This window comes from Lissotriton helveticus, chromosome 7 (assembly GCF_964261635.1).
Source record: "Lissotriton helveticus chromosome 7, aLisHel1.1, whole genome shotgun sequence".
Classification (NCBI taxonomy): Eukaryota; Metazoa; Chordata; class Amphibia; order Caudata; family Salamandridae; genus Lissotriton; species Lissotriton helveticus.
In genome coordinates, this window is record NC_136068.1 from 382,302,861 (window position 1) to 382,315,006 (window position 12,146).

The 12,146-nt window shown below is 39.1% G+C and overlaps 2 protein-coding genes across 5 annotated transcripts in view; one reads left to right on the top strand and one right to left on the bottom strand.

Annotated features, from left to right (window-relative positions):
- The window catches only part of LOC144768495 (protein MTSS 1-like), a 563,908-nt gene extending 559,814 nt beyond the window's left edge, over positions 1 to 4,094 (top strand). For all 4 annotated transcript variants that reach the window (XM_078652201.1, XM_078652202.1, XM_078652203.1 and 1 more), the window contains one exon: positions 590 to 4,094. In XM_078652201.1, coding sequence (XP_078508327.1) covers positions 590 to 1,356 — 767 coding nt within the window. In that variant the 3' untranslated portion in view covers positions 1,357 to 4,094. The remainder of the gene's footprint in view (positions 1 to 589) is intronic.
- The window catches only part of ERGIC3 (ERGIC and golgi 3), a 476,385-nt gene that overhangs the window by 94,546 nt on the left and 369,693 nt on the right, over positions 1 to 12,146 (bottom strand). The window lies entirely within an intron of this gene.

The window sequence follows — 12,146 nt, forward strand, 5'->3', positions numbered from 1 at the left end:
TTTCCCAGAAGCAGTGCAGCTCACTTCCAGGCACTTCTACTGGCCATAACAGAAATGTATTACCAGCTTACTTGGATTTGGCACCACCCTTTGCTTATTTTAGTTTTATCTGCTCAGTTAGTTATAACTTGTTTATCTATATATTGCATGGATGAGTTACATGGAACAACTGGTTAGGACGCACCTCAATTTAAGCCTTAAATGTTGTGTATTTGTGTTACAGTCTTGTGGTGTTGCGATCTTTTTAACTATGCGGGATGAATTTTCTGTTCTTGTTGAATACTGGGGGACATTTTTCTGGATCGCATATTTTTCCTGTTTTTGTTTGACAGCAATTTAATTTTTAATAATCCTTTTTCCTGTTGCATACATAATTGTTGCATTCACAAAGAATCTGACATTTCGGTTTATGTAAATCAGTTACAAACTGTTTGCACTCACATCACACAAATACAGCGCCCTCATTGCTTTGGTTCATCACCCTAAAACAAAATTAATGTTATCAACAATTATCATGGATTTTGTTCAGACATTTAATGTGCCAGGCATTGCTTTTATATATACTCAATTGCTTCATTGTTTTCCCCAGTTTCAGAATATGATTACATCTCGTTACATGGGGAACAAGAAGACCCAGACCAATTGGACTTTGACAAATCGTCCACAATTCCACGAAACAGCGACATCAGTCAGAATTACAGGAGAATGTTCCAGACCAAGAGACCTGCTTCTACAGTCAGCCTTCTTGCAGATCCAGAACCAATTGTGCGGTCTCCATATGTGGCCACGATTAGGAGAAAACCCTCTGGCAAACCTGTTTTCAGACGTGGTACAATAAGTGGCATGCCCATCCCAATTAGAACGCCAGTGGTACCTGTAGGTGGACCAAACTATGCAGAACTTACTGCAGGGCTCTTTGGTGGGCGGACTAACAGTGAGGAATTTGTAAATGCCCAGGATGTGAGAGCTGACCTCCCTCACGTGAAGCATGGCATCTATACATCAGCCCAAAGCCTCAATGCCATTCAATCACCATACTGTGCTTTTGTACCAAACCCCTCATACAATTATCCCATGCACACAAATCCATCGCCCACAAGTCCACAGAAAATATCATTAAACCCCAGCGTAAAAATGGCAGCGGTAAACAGCATCATAGAAAGTAGGCCATTACCTCAAACTGCTACAGCTGTTCATTTTCAGAGAATGCCTAGTACAGATGGCAGCTTGGAATCAGAAGGCCTCCAATCGGATTTCCTAACCCCGAACGAGACTAATATGTTAACAATGATTCGACGGGGAGTAAAACTAAGAAAAACAATAAGTAATGATAGATCAGCTCCTCAGATTAAATAAATTAGAATGTGTAGTCACTGATGAGCACTGTATGTGCTACTGTACCAGCTATTTTAAAGAATAATATTCTAAATATGTAAGGTTATACAACTCTAGAAAAAGGTCTTTTCATAGCTGCAGACTTTATAAGATGGATCTGTTGCCTTTGCTTACAAATAGATTCAGCGCTCCAAAAGTAGTTGTCATCAAAAGTGATCAGTGCCAGCTTAATGATACATTTCACTTTCTAAATAGTTTGAATGCTCAACTGTCTTGCTGCACAGTAGTTATGAAACACAAGCAAACTCTTGTTTTCAGCTGTAAATTTTAGGTTTTTGAAAACAAAGTAACGTTTATTATTGTGTTATTTTAAAAGAAAGACTTTTCATTCTTAGGAAAGAATTGCTACGTTGTTTCCTGCATTTTTCCTTTTCATAATTTTCAATCTTAAAATAAGTAGTATGTACATTTTAGAATTTGCTTTTAAATCATATACAATAGCTTTAAAAAAAAGTAACAGGTTATTAACAACAAAACAAATTATTTAGCTCTGAAAACAGAGTATTCCCTTTCATAACATAGTTTTATTTTTTACACTGATAATGCTGTAGATTTGTATTCTGCAGGAAGAATATATAATTAAGAAGTTCAGGGAAGAAGTATTCTTAAGAGTGCTGTTGCTTCTGTTACATGCTAAAGATTAGCTGGCTTGCTGATATTTTTAATAAAACCAATATTTTGGATTAAATCCTACTTTCAATTTCTGGGCAGTTTGTTCTATGGCAGAGCCAGATCTTCATAGCACCATGGGGTTTCTTTTGAACTTGGAGAATGGAGATTGATCCTTTGCAAGAAGAAAATAAATGACAGATCTAATAAAAAGTCAATATCTGAGAGAAGCACATGAGAAGACGCTTCAGTCCATGCTCATTACTGTATAGTTCCCTTTGTTTGGTTAAGAATGTCCACGTTATGCTTTTGCAAGAAAGGTTTGGAGTTCTGTGGAAAGTGAACTTTATAGAAGGGCATCTTATTATTACTTGTCTGACAAACATCTGCTAGACCATGTTTGTTCAAAGATGTCATACATATCCGTACACTGTTGTAAACTAAGGCTATTCGTAAATATACTTGGTGTATACTCTGAACGCTATATGTTTACAAAAATGTAACAAAGAACTGCCAATAACAAAATGTGTGCCAAAGATTTCTCTTAAAAGCCACGATATGCAGAAGATCTGCACCTGAAAAGCTTTTCAACGCAGTTGACTTGCTAGGGAGCAACTCACCCGCCATGCAGCTAGCTGTGATAAAAGAAATGTAGAATGCGAAGCATTTAAGTACTCTTGTTTGCAGAAGTTGAAATGAACCTTTTCTTCTAAATCGCAAACTTCAGTGCTCACTTGCACAGGGTAAGCATGCGCACATTTTAATATTATTTGAATGCTAATGTATGCGAATGAAGGGTTTCTATAACGATTTCACTTATTTACACTTGCAGACATTTTGGGTGTGCACAGAGAATTTCAAAACTCAATACTTGGTCTGTTCAGCATTGAATGTAGGGTATGATAGTTGGGGTAGTCGAAGGGAATTTCAGATTCAATAACTAGCTTATTGGATGTGTTTCACTCTGAATGTATCTCCAAATGTATCCCGTTTATACATAGGTAGTTGTGGAGCTGGGATGCAAAAAAGACACGCTAGGGTTTAAATTATGATTTACTTTCAAAGGTACCAGTGCAGCAAAAAAAACATTCTTAACACTAATATCTTTGGCATGTTGCAGTTTTTTTAATTGTACTCAGGTAGAACACATCCCTTTGGCTATGAGAAATAAGCCTTCATTCCAGTTCTTATGCAGAAGTTTGGGGACACTATTTTTATTGTTCACTACTTTACAAATAGACCTTGTAGTCATCTGTTGGTACACAGCAATGGGGCAATGTTTTGAAATCTACAATATATTGCCTTTTTGGGGTTTTCCTCAGGTGATTGACAAGTGAACATCTGCAAGCTACATCCACTAACAATGTTAAATTTGGTAAGAATGCTTTTGACATTTAAAGTATATTTTGACTCCGTAGTGAAACGGTGTATTTGGCCTATTTCAGTTGTGCGCATTGCTTTTTAGTTTGTATACTGACTAATCAGTCTTAATAGCAAGAAGCCAAAAACATAACAGGGGTAAGAGTATTTTTAAATGTAAAGGTGTTAGTTTATTGCACATGGCAGTGCTGCGTTTGAAGAAATAGAATGGTCTAAGCAAAGCTTAGACAAGCAATTCCTGTGTTTTTTTCTTGGCAACAATTTTAAACTTCACAATTTCAGGTGGGGGTAGAGCTAAGTGAATTGCAACATACTGTACAGACACAAGGCCCTTTTGAATAATGTCTTTTATAGTTTTGCTAATCTAAGGTAAAATAATCTATTTTTGTGTATGTGCCCGATTTTAGCATTTTGTGAGAACTATATATTAAGAGAGAGTACTGTAATATGCAGTTTTCAAGTTTTGTTGAAGTGTAATGCTGGTGGGCTCAGCAGGACTGAGTTCAACATTTAAATATCCATCTATATTTTAGGAGTGCTCTTCATACTGTATTGATCAACCATTTAAAAAAAAATGATCACCTGGGTGTGCTTTTGACCCATTAGCTGAAAAGACTTTCTTTATTGAAAAACAGTTTATAGCATAAGTGTTGAAATATTTTCCTGTTGACATGTAATGCAATCAAAGTAAAATGGTAATACAGATGGTGGCGGAGTGTGAATTTTGTGATTAATCAAAGTTAGTGGCACCTTTTGAACCACATAATCTAGGAAACATATTTACCAGTTGCCATTTGTGTTTCTGATCTGTATTCATAGACATGCTAGTTTTGATTTTGAGGAATTTTATCCGTTTCCTGTTTCACGGACCCTGGATGTTGCTTAATGCTGCAGTGAATGACACTATGCCAAAATAAAAAAAATGGATTGTCAATATTTTGAAATTATTTATTCAAAAGGAATAAACATGTTTTAAAGAAGACCAGGCAAGGCACAGAAACTTTGCAATACACATATATTTCTCTCTCTCTATGTATATATGTATATATATATATATATATATATATATATATGTGTGTGTGTGTGTATATATATATATATATATATATATATATATATATATATATATATATATATATATATATATAGTGTGTGTGTGTTTTAACTTTTCAAATGGGGTTCCTAAATTTTGAAATTGCAGGAATTTTGTATGTTTTAGTCATGAAAGATACTGTAAGTAAAATACTTTCAAAGATTTTATGCAACACTGAAACACCTGGGTTATGTAGTATAGCTAAATCATTTTAAAATGTAATTTTACGCAGTTGTAGACTATTGATGTGGCACTATTGCGTTCAGGATCAGTACTATTAATTTGGCAATGTATAATTAATTTGTTAAAGTGAGTAACTGTATATGTTTGTTTTATTATTTTGTATGAATATTTTTTGTTTCTAAATGGTGACGCTACAGCCTTAAATTAAAGAAATATTGTAAATTTATGCCGAAGTGATTTTTCTCGGTTTGCACAGCTTCTGATAACTGTTTAAAGAATTTTTTATGTGGTGATACTGGGACGGGAGAAGGGCTTTAATGAGCTGGGTCGAGTGCCTACTTTTGATGTTGTAGGATTGTGCTTATGTGATCTTGAGAGAATGTATCCAGAGGGTGAGTGTTCTGTAAACATGTTGTTGGAGTTTTGAGCTCAGAAATGAGGCGACTGAGTCTGGTATATAAGAGCCTGCACAACAGTGATGTTGCTAAAAGTCGAGTCAGATGGTCTCCCAGTGCCATACGATAGAGGAGCCAAGCACCACGTTACATCAATGGGTTGATTGTGTAACTAGTGCTTAAGAAAATATACAGATGATAGCTCACCTTAGAGTTGGCTGTCCCAGTTTGTTGACCGATTGTCTTGTATTTTGTTAGATCTCTATTTCTTAATGAACTACTATTATGATAAAAGATGCAATAGCATTTGTAGGCCACATTTACACAATAAAAATATGTTGTCATTTTAACTTTTTTTAATGCAATCCTGGTGGTATAAAAAATCTTTTTTTTTTAATTGTATGAATTGTATTTTGGTCACTATCCATGGTGAGCTGACTATAATAAAAGAACTGAACTGCACGTAATTGAATTGTTAATCCAAAAGGTTTTGATGCATAAATCTGCTACATCACCTGAGGGCCCTTAAAATGAGAGAGGCCTGGATGCTCCTCATACTGCATGTATGTTGTAAAGGAAATGATTATATTTTACTTCTTAGTAGATGTAGGACCAAAATAAGAGATTGCAGAGAAGATTTCTCCTACTGAGGGAGCGGTATCAAGTATCCATGTCACTCGATACAACTGAGCCATAAAAGGCTGAAAGGCACGACTACAGCTATGGATCTGCAGATTCAACTACAGGAGACTGTAGCAGCAGCAGAGTTCGTTAGAGACTGTGACTAAGGTTAAACCCAAGGTGGAAGGCTGGCAAACACTATATGGTCATCCAGACTGACAGTGATGGGTTCTCTCCAACCCTAGAGAAAGAGGACATTAAATGGCTTTTGTTGAAGTTTTCCTGCACTCTGATCTTAATGGGTTTCTCACAGAGCAATCAGGGTAGACAGAGGTGCTTCGGATGCTCCATTTGAAAGGGCACTATCCTTGCAGACTTGGGCTCCATCAGAGAGACAAGCTGACCAAATTGGCTGCAAGAAAAAGGGTTATTGAGGAGAAACTATGGGATTCACATGTTATTTGATCTGTCACAGTTGATAGCACCAAATGAAGGAACCTCAGAATGTAAAGGAGAGGAACTTACAATCTATCAATGCATGTGTTTTCTCACCCAGATGCCACCCGTTAGCTCCTGGAGTTTGTAAAATCCAAAAACACTGGCGATCAGAACTTCTGTTCCTTGAGACTTCGAAGTTGGTTGACTTTCTGGCAACTGTTGTATGGTTGTTGGAACTTTTGTCTTTGTGATTCAGTTTTTGTAGTTTGGCTGGGGGTGTCTTATGGAGGTTCCGCTTTGTAGTGTATTATGCCTAGTTCCTTTCTGTATTGTATTTGATGTTAGGTGACAATATATGATCGAGTTTACCAATGTGCTTCTTCTTTTCTTTTTCTGATGATCTCGGGGAGAAAATGGTAATTTAACCACTTATGATCCTTTGTAAATCTTAAGGACTAAAATCAATGGGTAATAACTTAACACTGCTGAAGCACCTGTGTATTTTGTTCTACTTAATATGCACTGTGCTTTTATGATGATTACTTCTCTAGAATGATGTAAGGCTAAAATATGTTGCTTTGGTAACTAAGAGCTGCCTTAGAGTTCAGTGCTGTAGCAAGTTAACCATGGATGGGCAATGTCTTACATTGCAATGTACAATTTGGCATCGGCGTCTGCAACAGAGGCCTAGATTTCCTAAAATTGTGCAACACTGTGTGAATATCAACAGAGCTTCTTTGCACAAGGGTAAAAATATGTGAAAGGCGCATGTCATCTGTGGCATTCAGGCAAAAACTAATTTTTCATGACGGTGAGCATTCCACCTTAGAGCAAAGGAGAGAGAGTGGTGTCTTCCTTGATAATTGGAGTAAATGGACACCCTCTAGTACAAATTTCTATAGGCAAAAACAGGCCATGTGCAAAACACGTAATATGTGTCACTTTGCAAAATCTGTTTTATTGCCTGTAGAAAAATCATGCGAGTTTCCTTTTTCCATTATCTGCATACACTTTTGTTTGGCTTATGACTTCACACAAAATTAGGCTTCCCTACTTGGAACTTCCTGGAACCCCACAAGTGTTTGTACAGTCTCCAATCAGTTACACCTCATTTACATATATTTACAGGGGTTTGGTGCTAGGTAGATCTAATTTTCAGTCTGCTCGCAGCGGGATTTTAGTGAAAAAACGTTTGAATGAGAAATTTGACATCGCCCTTTGCACCGCTTAGCTTCGCATGAGCGTCAGAACAAAAGAACAGTAAATCTGTGCGTTAGAATCATGAGACTGTAAGAGTTCTGTATATATTTTTTACATTTGTAAAATACTATCCGAAGTGAAGAAGACTGCTTTACCTCTAAATAAAAATTATTTCAACACATAACCATAGTTTTCAATGAGAGTTATCCATTGGCAATAGCCCCCATCTACATAGTTCCTCTGAAAAAGCAAAAATCTTCCCCTGCAGTACCTTCACCTCTTTAGAGAATGGCAATGGGTATCGGGATACTAGCCCCCTTCTGAAGTGTCTGGTCAAGAGATCAAAGGAAATAGCAAGGAACAGCCCACTTTCTGTCAGTCGAGCAAAATCATGCGGCATCTGGTAAATCATTGCAACCTGGAGACTCCCTGCTCACTGGGATGACCGAGATATCAAGGAATTGGCACCTCCCATATTTTCAGTATTTAAGGGAATCCTGATTGCATCAAAGACACCCCATCTCAGAGTCTAATGACACGATAGTGTGGTTTTTCAAATCATGTGGCTATTTTTCCTCTTGATACTTTTTACGTCATCAGTGTTAGATATACGATAGTTTGTGTCTTACCATAGTGCCCTGCTATTACCCCTTCTAATGACCTCTTTAGAATATAAGCCTATAGAGCCTTACAATATTTGGCTGTGAGCATAACAGTGTGATAGTGCTAACACCGAATGACCTTATGGAAAGTTATACAAATTGCCATTCTCATAGTCTTTATGAACTGCGATACGTTGCCAGCCCACCTTGCTCACCAACAGTTCACTTGCAGAGCCCAGAAATAGATTACTAAGTGCCTTCGCCCAGCAGCAAATCACCAACCACTTGCACTCAACAACGGTTGGAAATCCTATCCTCTCAAGACAACTAATGTATTCAGGTAAATTGACTCATTAACCCTATTTCTCCTTATACGGGGTAAATGGTCATCTACATGCCTGAGGGCTGTGCCGTACCAAGGATCTTCGGACTGATAAGTGAACGGTCCAGTCGCTTGAATCTTAACTAGGTATGTAAGGAGCATTTATATAGCTCGGCTGATCCGAGAACAAATCTAGGCAAGGATTCCCACTAAAAGTGTAATGTTTAGCATTTTTATTCTCTTTAATTTGTTTGCCTTTAATAGTGTTTGCATTATGATCCTGAATATTCTCATCTGCTTGTGTAGCATAAGGCTAGGGTATAATAAATCCCATTATTTTGACACCTATTTTGAATGTACTGGTTTAGGGCTTTTGAAATGGGGTAATCCCTTAGCAGGTCTGTTTTCTTCAAAACTAATTTCTTGCAATGTGTGTTTCCCTTGGAGAGCGGTGTGAGAGGAATATCATTTTACCCTTCTTCCACAGAGGAAGAGCTCTCTCATTTCCCTGGGCCCTAGGGATATCTATCTTGGTGTACCCCGAAACATGGTAGAAGAGTTGCAACAATGGTGCCCAACATGGGAACATGCTCTTGCAAGCACAAATTTCAGTTACACAGGCATACGGTATCAACGACATCCGTATGTTCTAGAATCTAAAAAAAGAGTTCCCTTGTCCCACCAAGATTTTATAAGCATAACAGATACAAAGGAAACTCCAAATACTGATTAGTACCAGAGTCTTTGGAATACGTGGGTGAAGTACTAGACAACGTGCACCCTTTGCTTACACCTGTTCAACAGGAGGAGGTACCCACTGACAGGAGGAAGACATATGTTTCTTATAGGTGCAGATCCCAAGCTCACTTTTGAAATGGATTACTCTTGGGTAGCTGTAACCGCAGCCAATGGTAACAGAAGATTCTTTATGAAGTACAAACCTGCTAATCCACCTTACCAATGTGAGCCGTACCAATACATCGAGGTTTTCTTGTCATATTCAGAGCATGTGGAATTATTTCATGGTACGTTACTACATGTTCTGGAACCAGTGGGGATGGTTATGTTAATGTTGCCATGCAGATATGGCTGGCATTAGCTTGATGCACCCCTCATATGGCAAAAGACAGACAATATCAGTTACCTGAAAATTCAGCGAGAGGCTATCAACTTCTACAGTGAGACCTTATCAGTTCAGTTCAGGTAGTCTTTATTTGATACTTCACAATCATAAAAGACACAATACATACATAAGTATCATAAAAACTGTAAAACCCTATAAACATACATTTAATACAATATTAAACCCAGATATCGAAATCCTAACTTGACGACAATAATTTAAATAAGATTTATCAGAAATAATATTTCCTACATTCAATCTCTAAAAGGGAGCAAATTTAAATTAGGGCTAACTGGCGGTGAAATTGGTTCCTCACCAGCCGCCATTTTTTTCCTCCTCAAAGCCCAGGACCAACTCCAGAATTTCGCTACAGCAATAACAATATCTGCATGTGTATTCGTTGTCAAGCTACGCATAGCCGTAATACAAGATCTAGTGCCAAGATTGGAACATAAAGGCTTCAGCCACCTGAAGCGTGGGCCTTTGTAAGCAGGGGATACAAAGAGAACATGAATTACTGTCTCTTCCTGAATGTGGCAAAAAGGGCAATTAGCATTCATGGACTTTTTCCATTTGGCAACGAAGGATCTTAGAGGCAGAGAACCTACTCGGAATTGATGGAATAATTTCCTATCATTTTTCTTTGTAATCAAATTCCAGTATGGTTCTGCTTCCGATATGATCTTATGATCTAAGAAGATACCTGTGAGCGAGGTACTATCCACCGCTGACAGGGTCTTTCTAGAGACCATATCCCAGTAAAGGGTTTTAAAATCATTTTTTATTGGGGAAAACATTACCAATTGGATCATCCCACAGTTGCCCAAGCCCCATTTCCCTTAGATTGTACTTGATCTTCTCCAACCTTTTGATTTTAGAACTTAGATCAGCCCTCTTAATGTGCATTAATGCACTAGCATACAATGCCAATTCAGGGGTTGTCCAAAGCCTCATCCAGTAGGCTAAGGGTCTAAAACCTGCAACCTCATCTAGAGAAGTACAGCCCAAATCCATTACTAAAGGCTTCATAGGTGTTGACTGGGGGAGAGCCGTCGGGATCTCATTAACTTATTTTGTGATTGTACTAGGGGTAAAAGGTTTTCGAACCCCCAGAGTTCAGGACCATAAATAATGGAAGCTTTAATTTTCCCGTTGTAAATGTCGACTGCTGGCCCTATGGGTTTTGAATGGGACAATCGGTGTTAATTTAATAGGGCGCCAGCCAGCTGGTTATGCCTTAAAACTATGACATCTAAATGGGAGGCCCAGTTCATCTTCCTACCCATGGTTACCCCTAAATAGGTAAATGTATCTGTTGTCTGCTCTAATGATACATTATCCATTACTACCCTACTCTTGACACATTTGTGCCTATGCAATACCATGAACTTTGTTTTGTCAGCGTTTACTACGAGCTCATGATCATTGCAAAAAACAAAAAAACGGTCAAGGGCACGTTGCAGACCTGCCTGAGTTTTAGATAAAATTAGCGTATCGTCTGCAAACATTAGTAAAGGTACCCTTGAACCGGCAAGAAATGGGGCATCGGTAGGAAAGTCAGAATAATGTGTAATCACCTTATTTATAAATAGGGTAGGGGAACGGACATACCCTTGCCGCACTCCCTTATTAACTGGGAAAGAATCAGTCAATTCACCCTGCTGCCCCCACCTAACTTTAGCGTAATTTGCCTCGTGCAATTTAATGATAAACCGAAGAATTTCCTTGGGGATCCCGGCCTCCTTTAACGAATCCCACAGCTTATGGCAGGGTACTGAATCAAATGATGATTTTAGGTTTAAAGCATTTTATTGAGTTATTCACAGAAACAAGAAACAGTAGTCGCATTAGATTTGAAACACAAGATCGCCATTCGAGAGCGTATAGCATGTAAAGTCATTGCGAAAGAGGCGACCAGCTGGTATCCTTGTTGAGGCACATACAGCGACTATAACACACTAATAAACAAATCCCTTACCAACACCCCCTAACCCTCCCACCTCTTCCATTCCCACCCCTCCCTCCCCCGCCCAGTGCCTGATCGTATCCCTGTTCCACTCCTCGATCCCCGCCCTACTCCCCCCGGCTCACCCCCCCCTCAAATCATCAGGCAAATGAACCCTTAGGTGACGTCAGCCTCAAGAGTCTAAGGTACCGTGGACATGTGAGCTCCTTAAATTCGGTAACCAGGAGCGAGTGGAACGGTTGCCATAGGTCATCAAATTGTTCCACGTCACCCGCTACTGTAAGCGACAACTTCTCCATGCCTAAGACATGCCATAACCTATGCAGCCAGCCCGTGATAGAGGGGAGTGTAGTGGTGCGCCAGTGTATGAGAATGTTTTGAACGGCTGAGCCCAGCGCAATTGCAATCTGTCGGCCTCTTCGGGACTTTAGAGGGTACATTAACCGGTTAGGCAAGCCTAGCAGTACAGAGGCAGGGAAGCGTGGCAGCTCAATATCAAAGTGTGTGTCTATTTCATCTAGGACCTCCCTCCAGTAGGGGCGTAGCAAGGGGCAGTCCCATAACACATGCGTAAGAGTGCCCACAAGCCCTCCAACATGTGTCCTCAATGTTACGGTTCATTTCGTGCAGCCTCGCTGGGGTGTAATACCAATAGGTAGTCACTTTAGTGAATGTTTCGGTGAGGCCGGTGTGGTATGCGGAGTGTCGTGCCCGGTATGAAATCTGGTCCCATTCTGTATGAGTCAGTGTCCTCCCCAGTTCCCGTTCCCACCGCTCCCTACCCGGGTTATGAATATGATAGGAGGGGGGCTGCAGAAA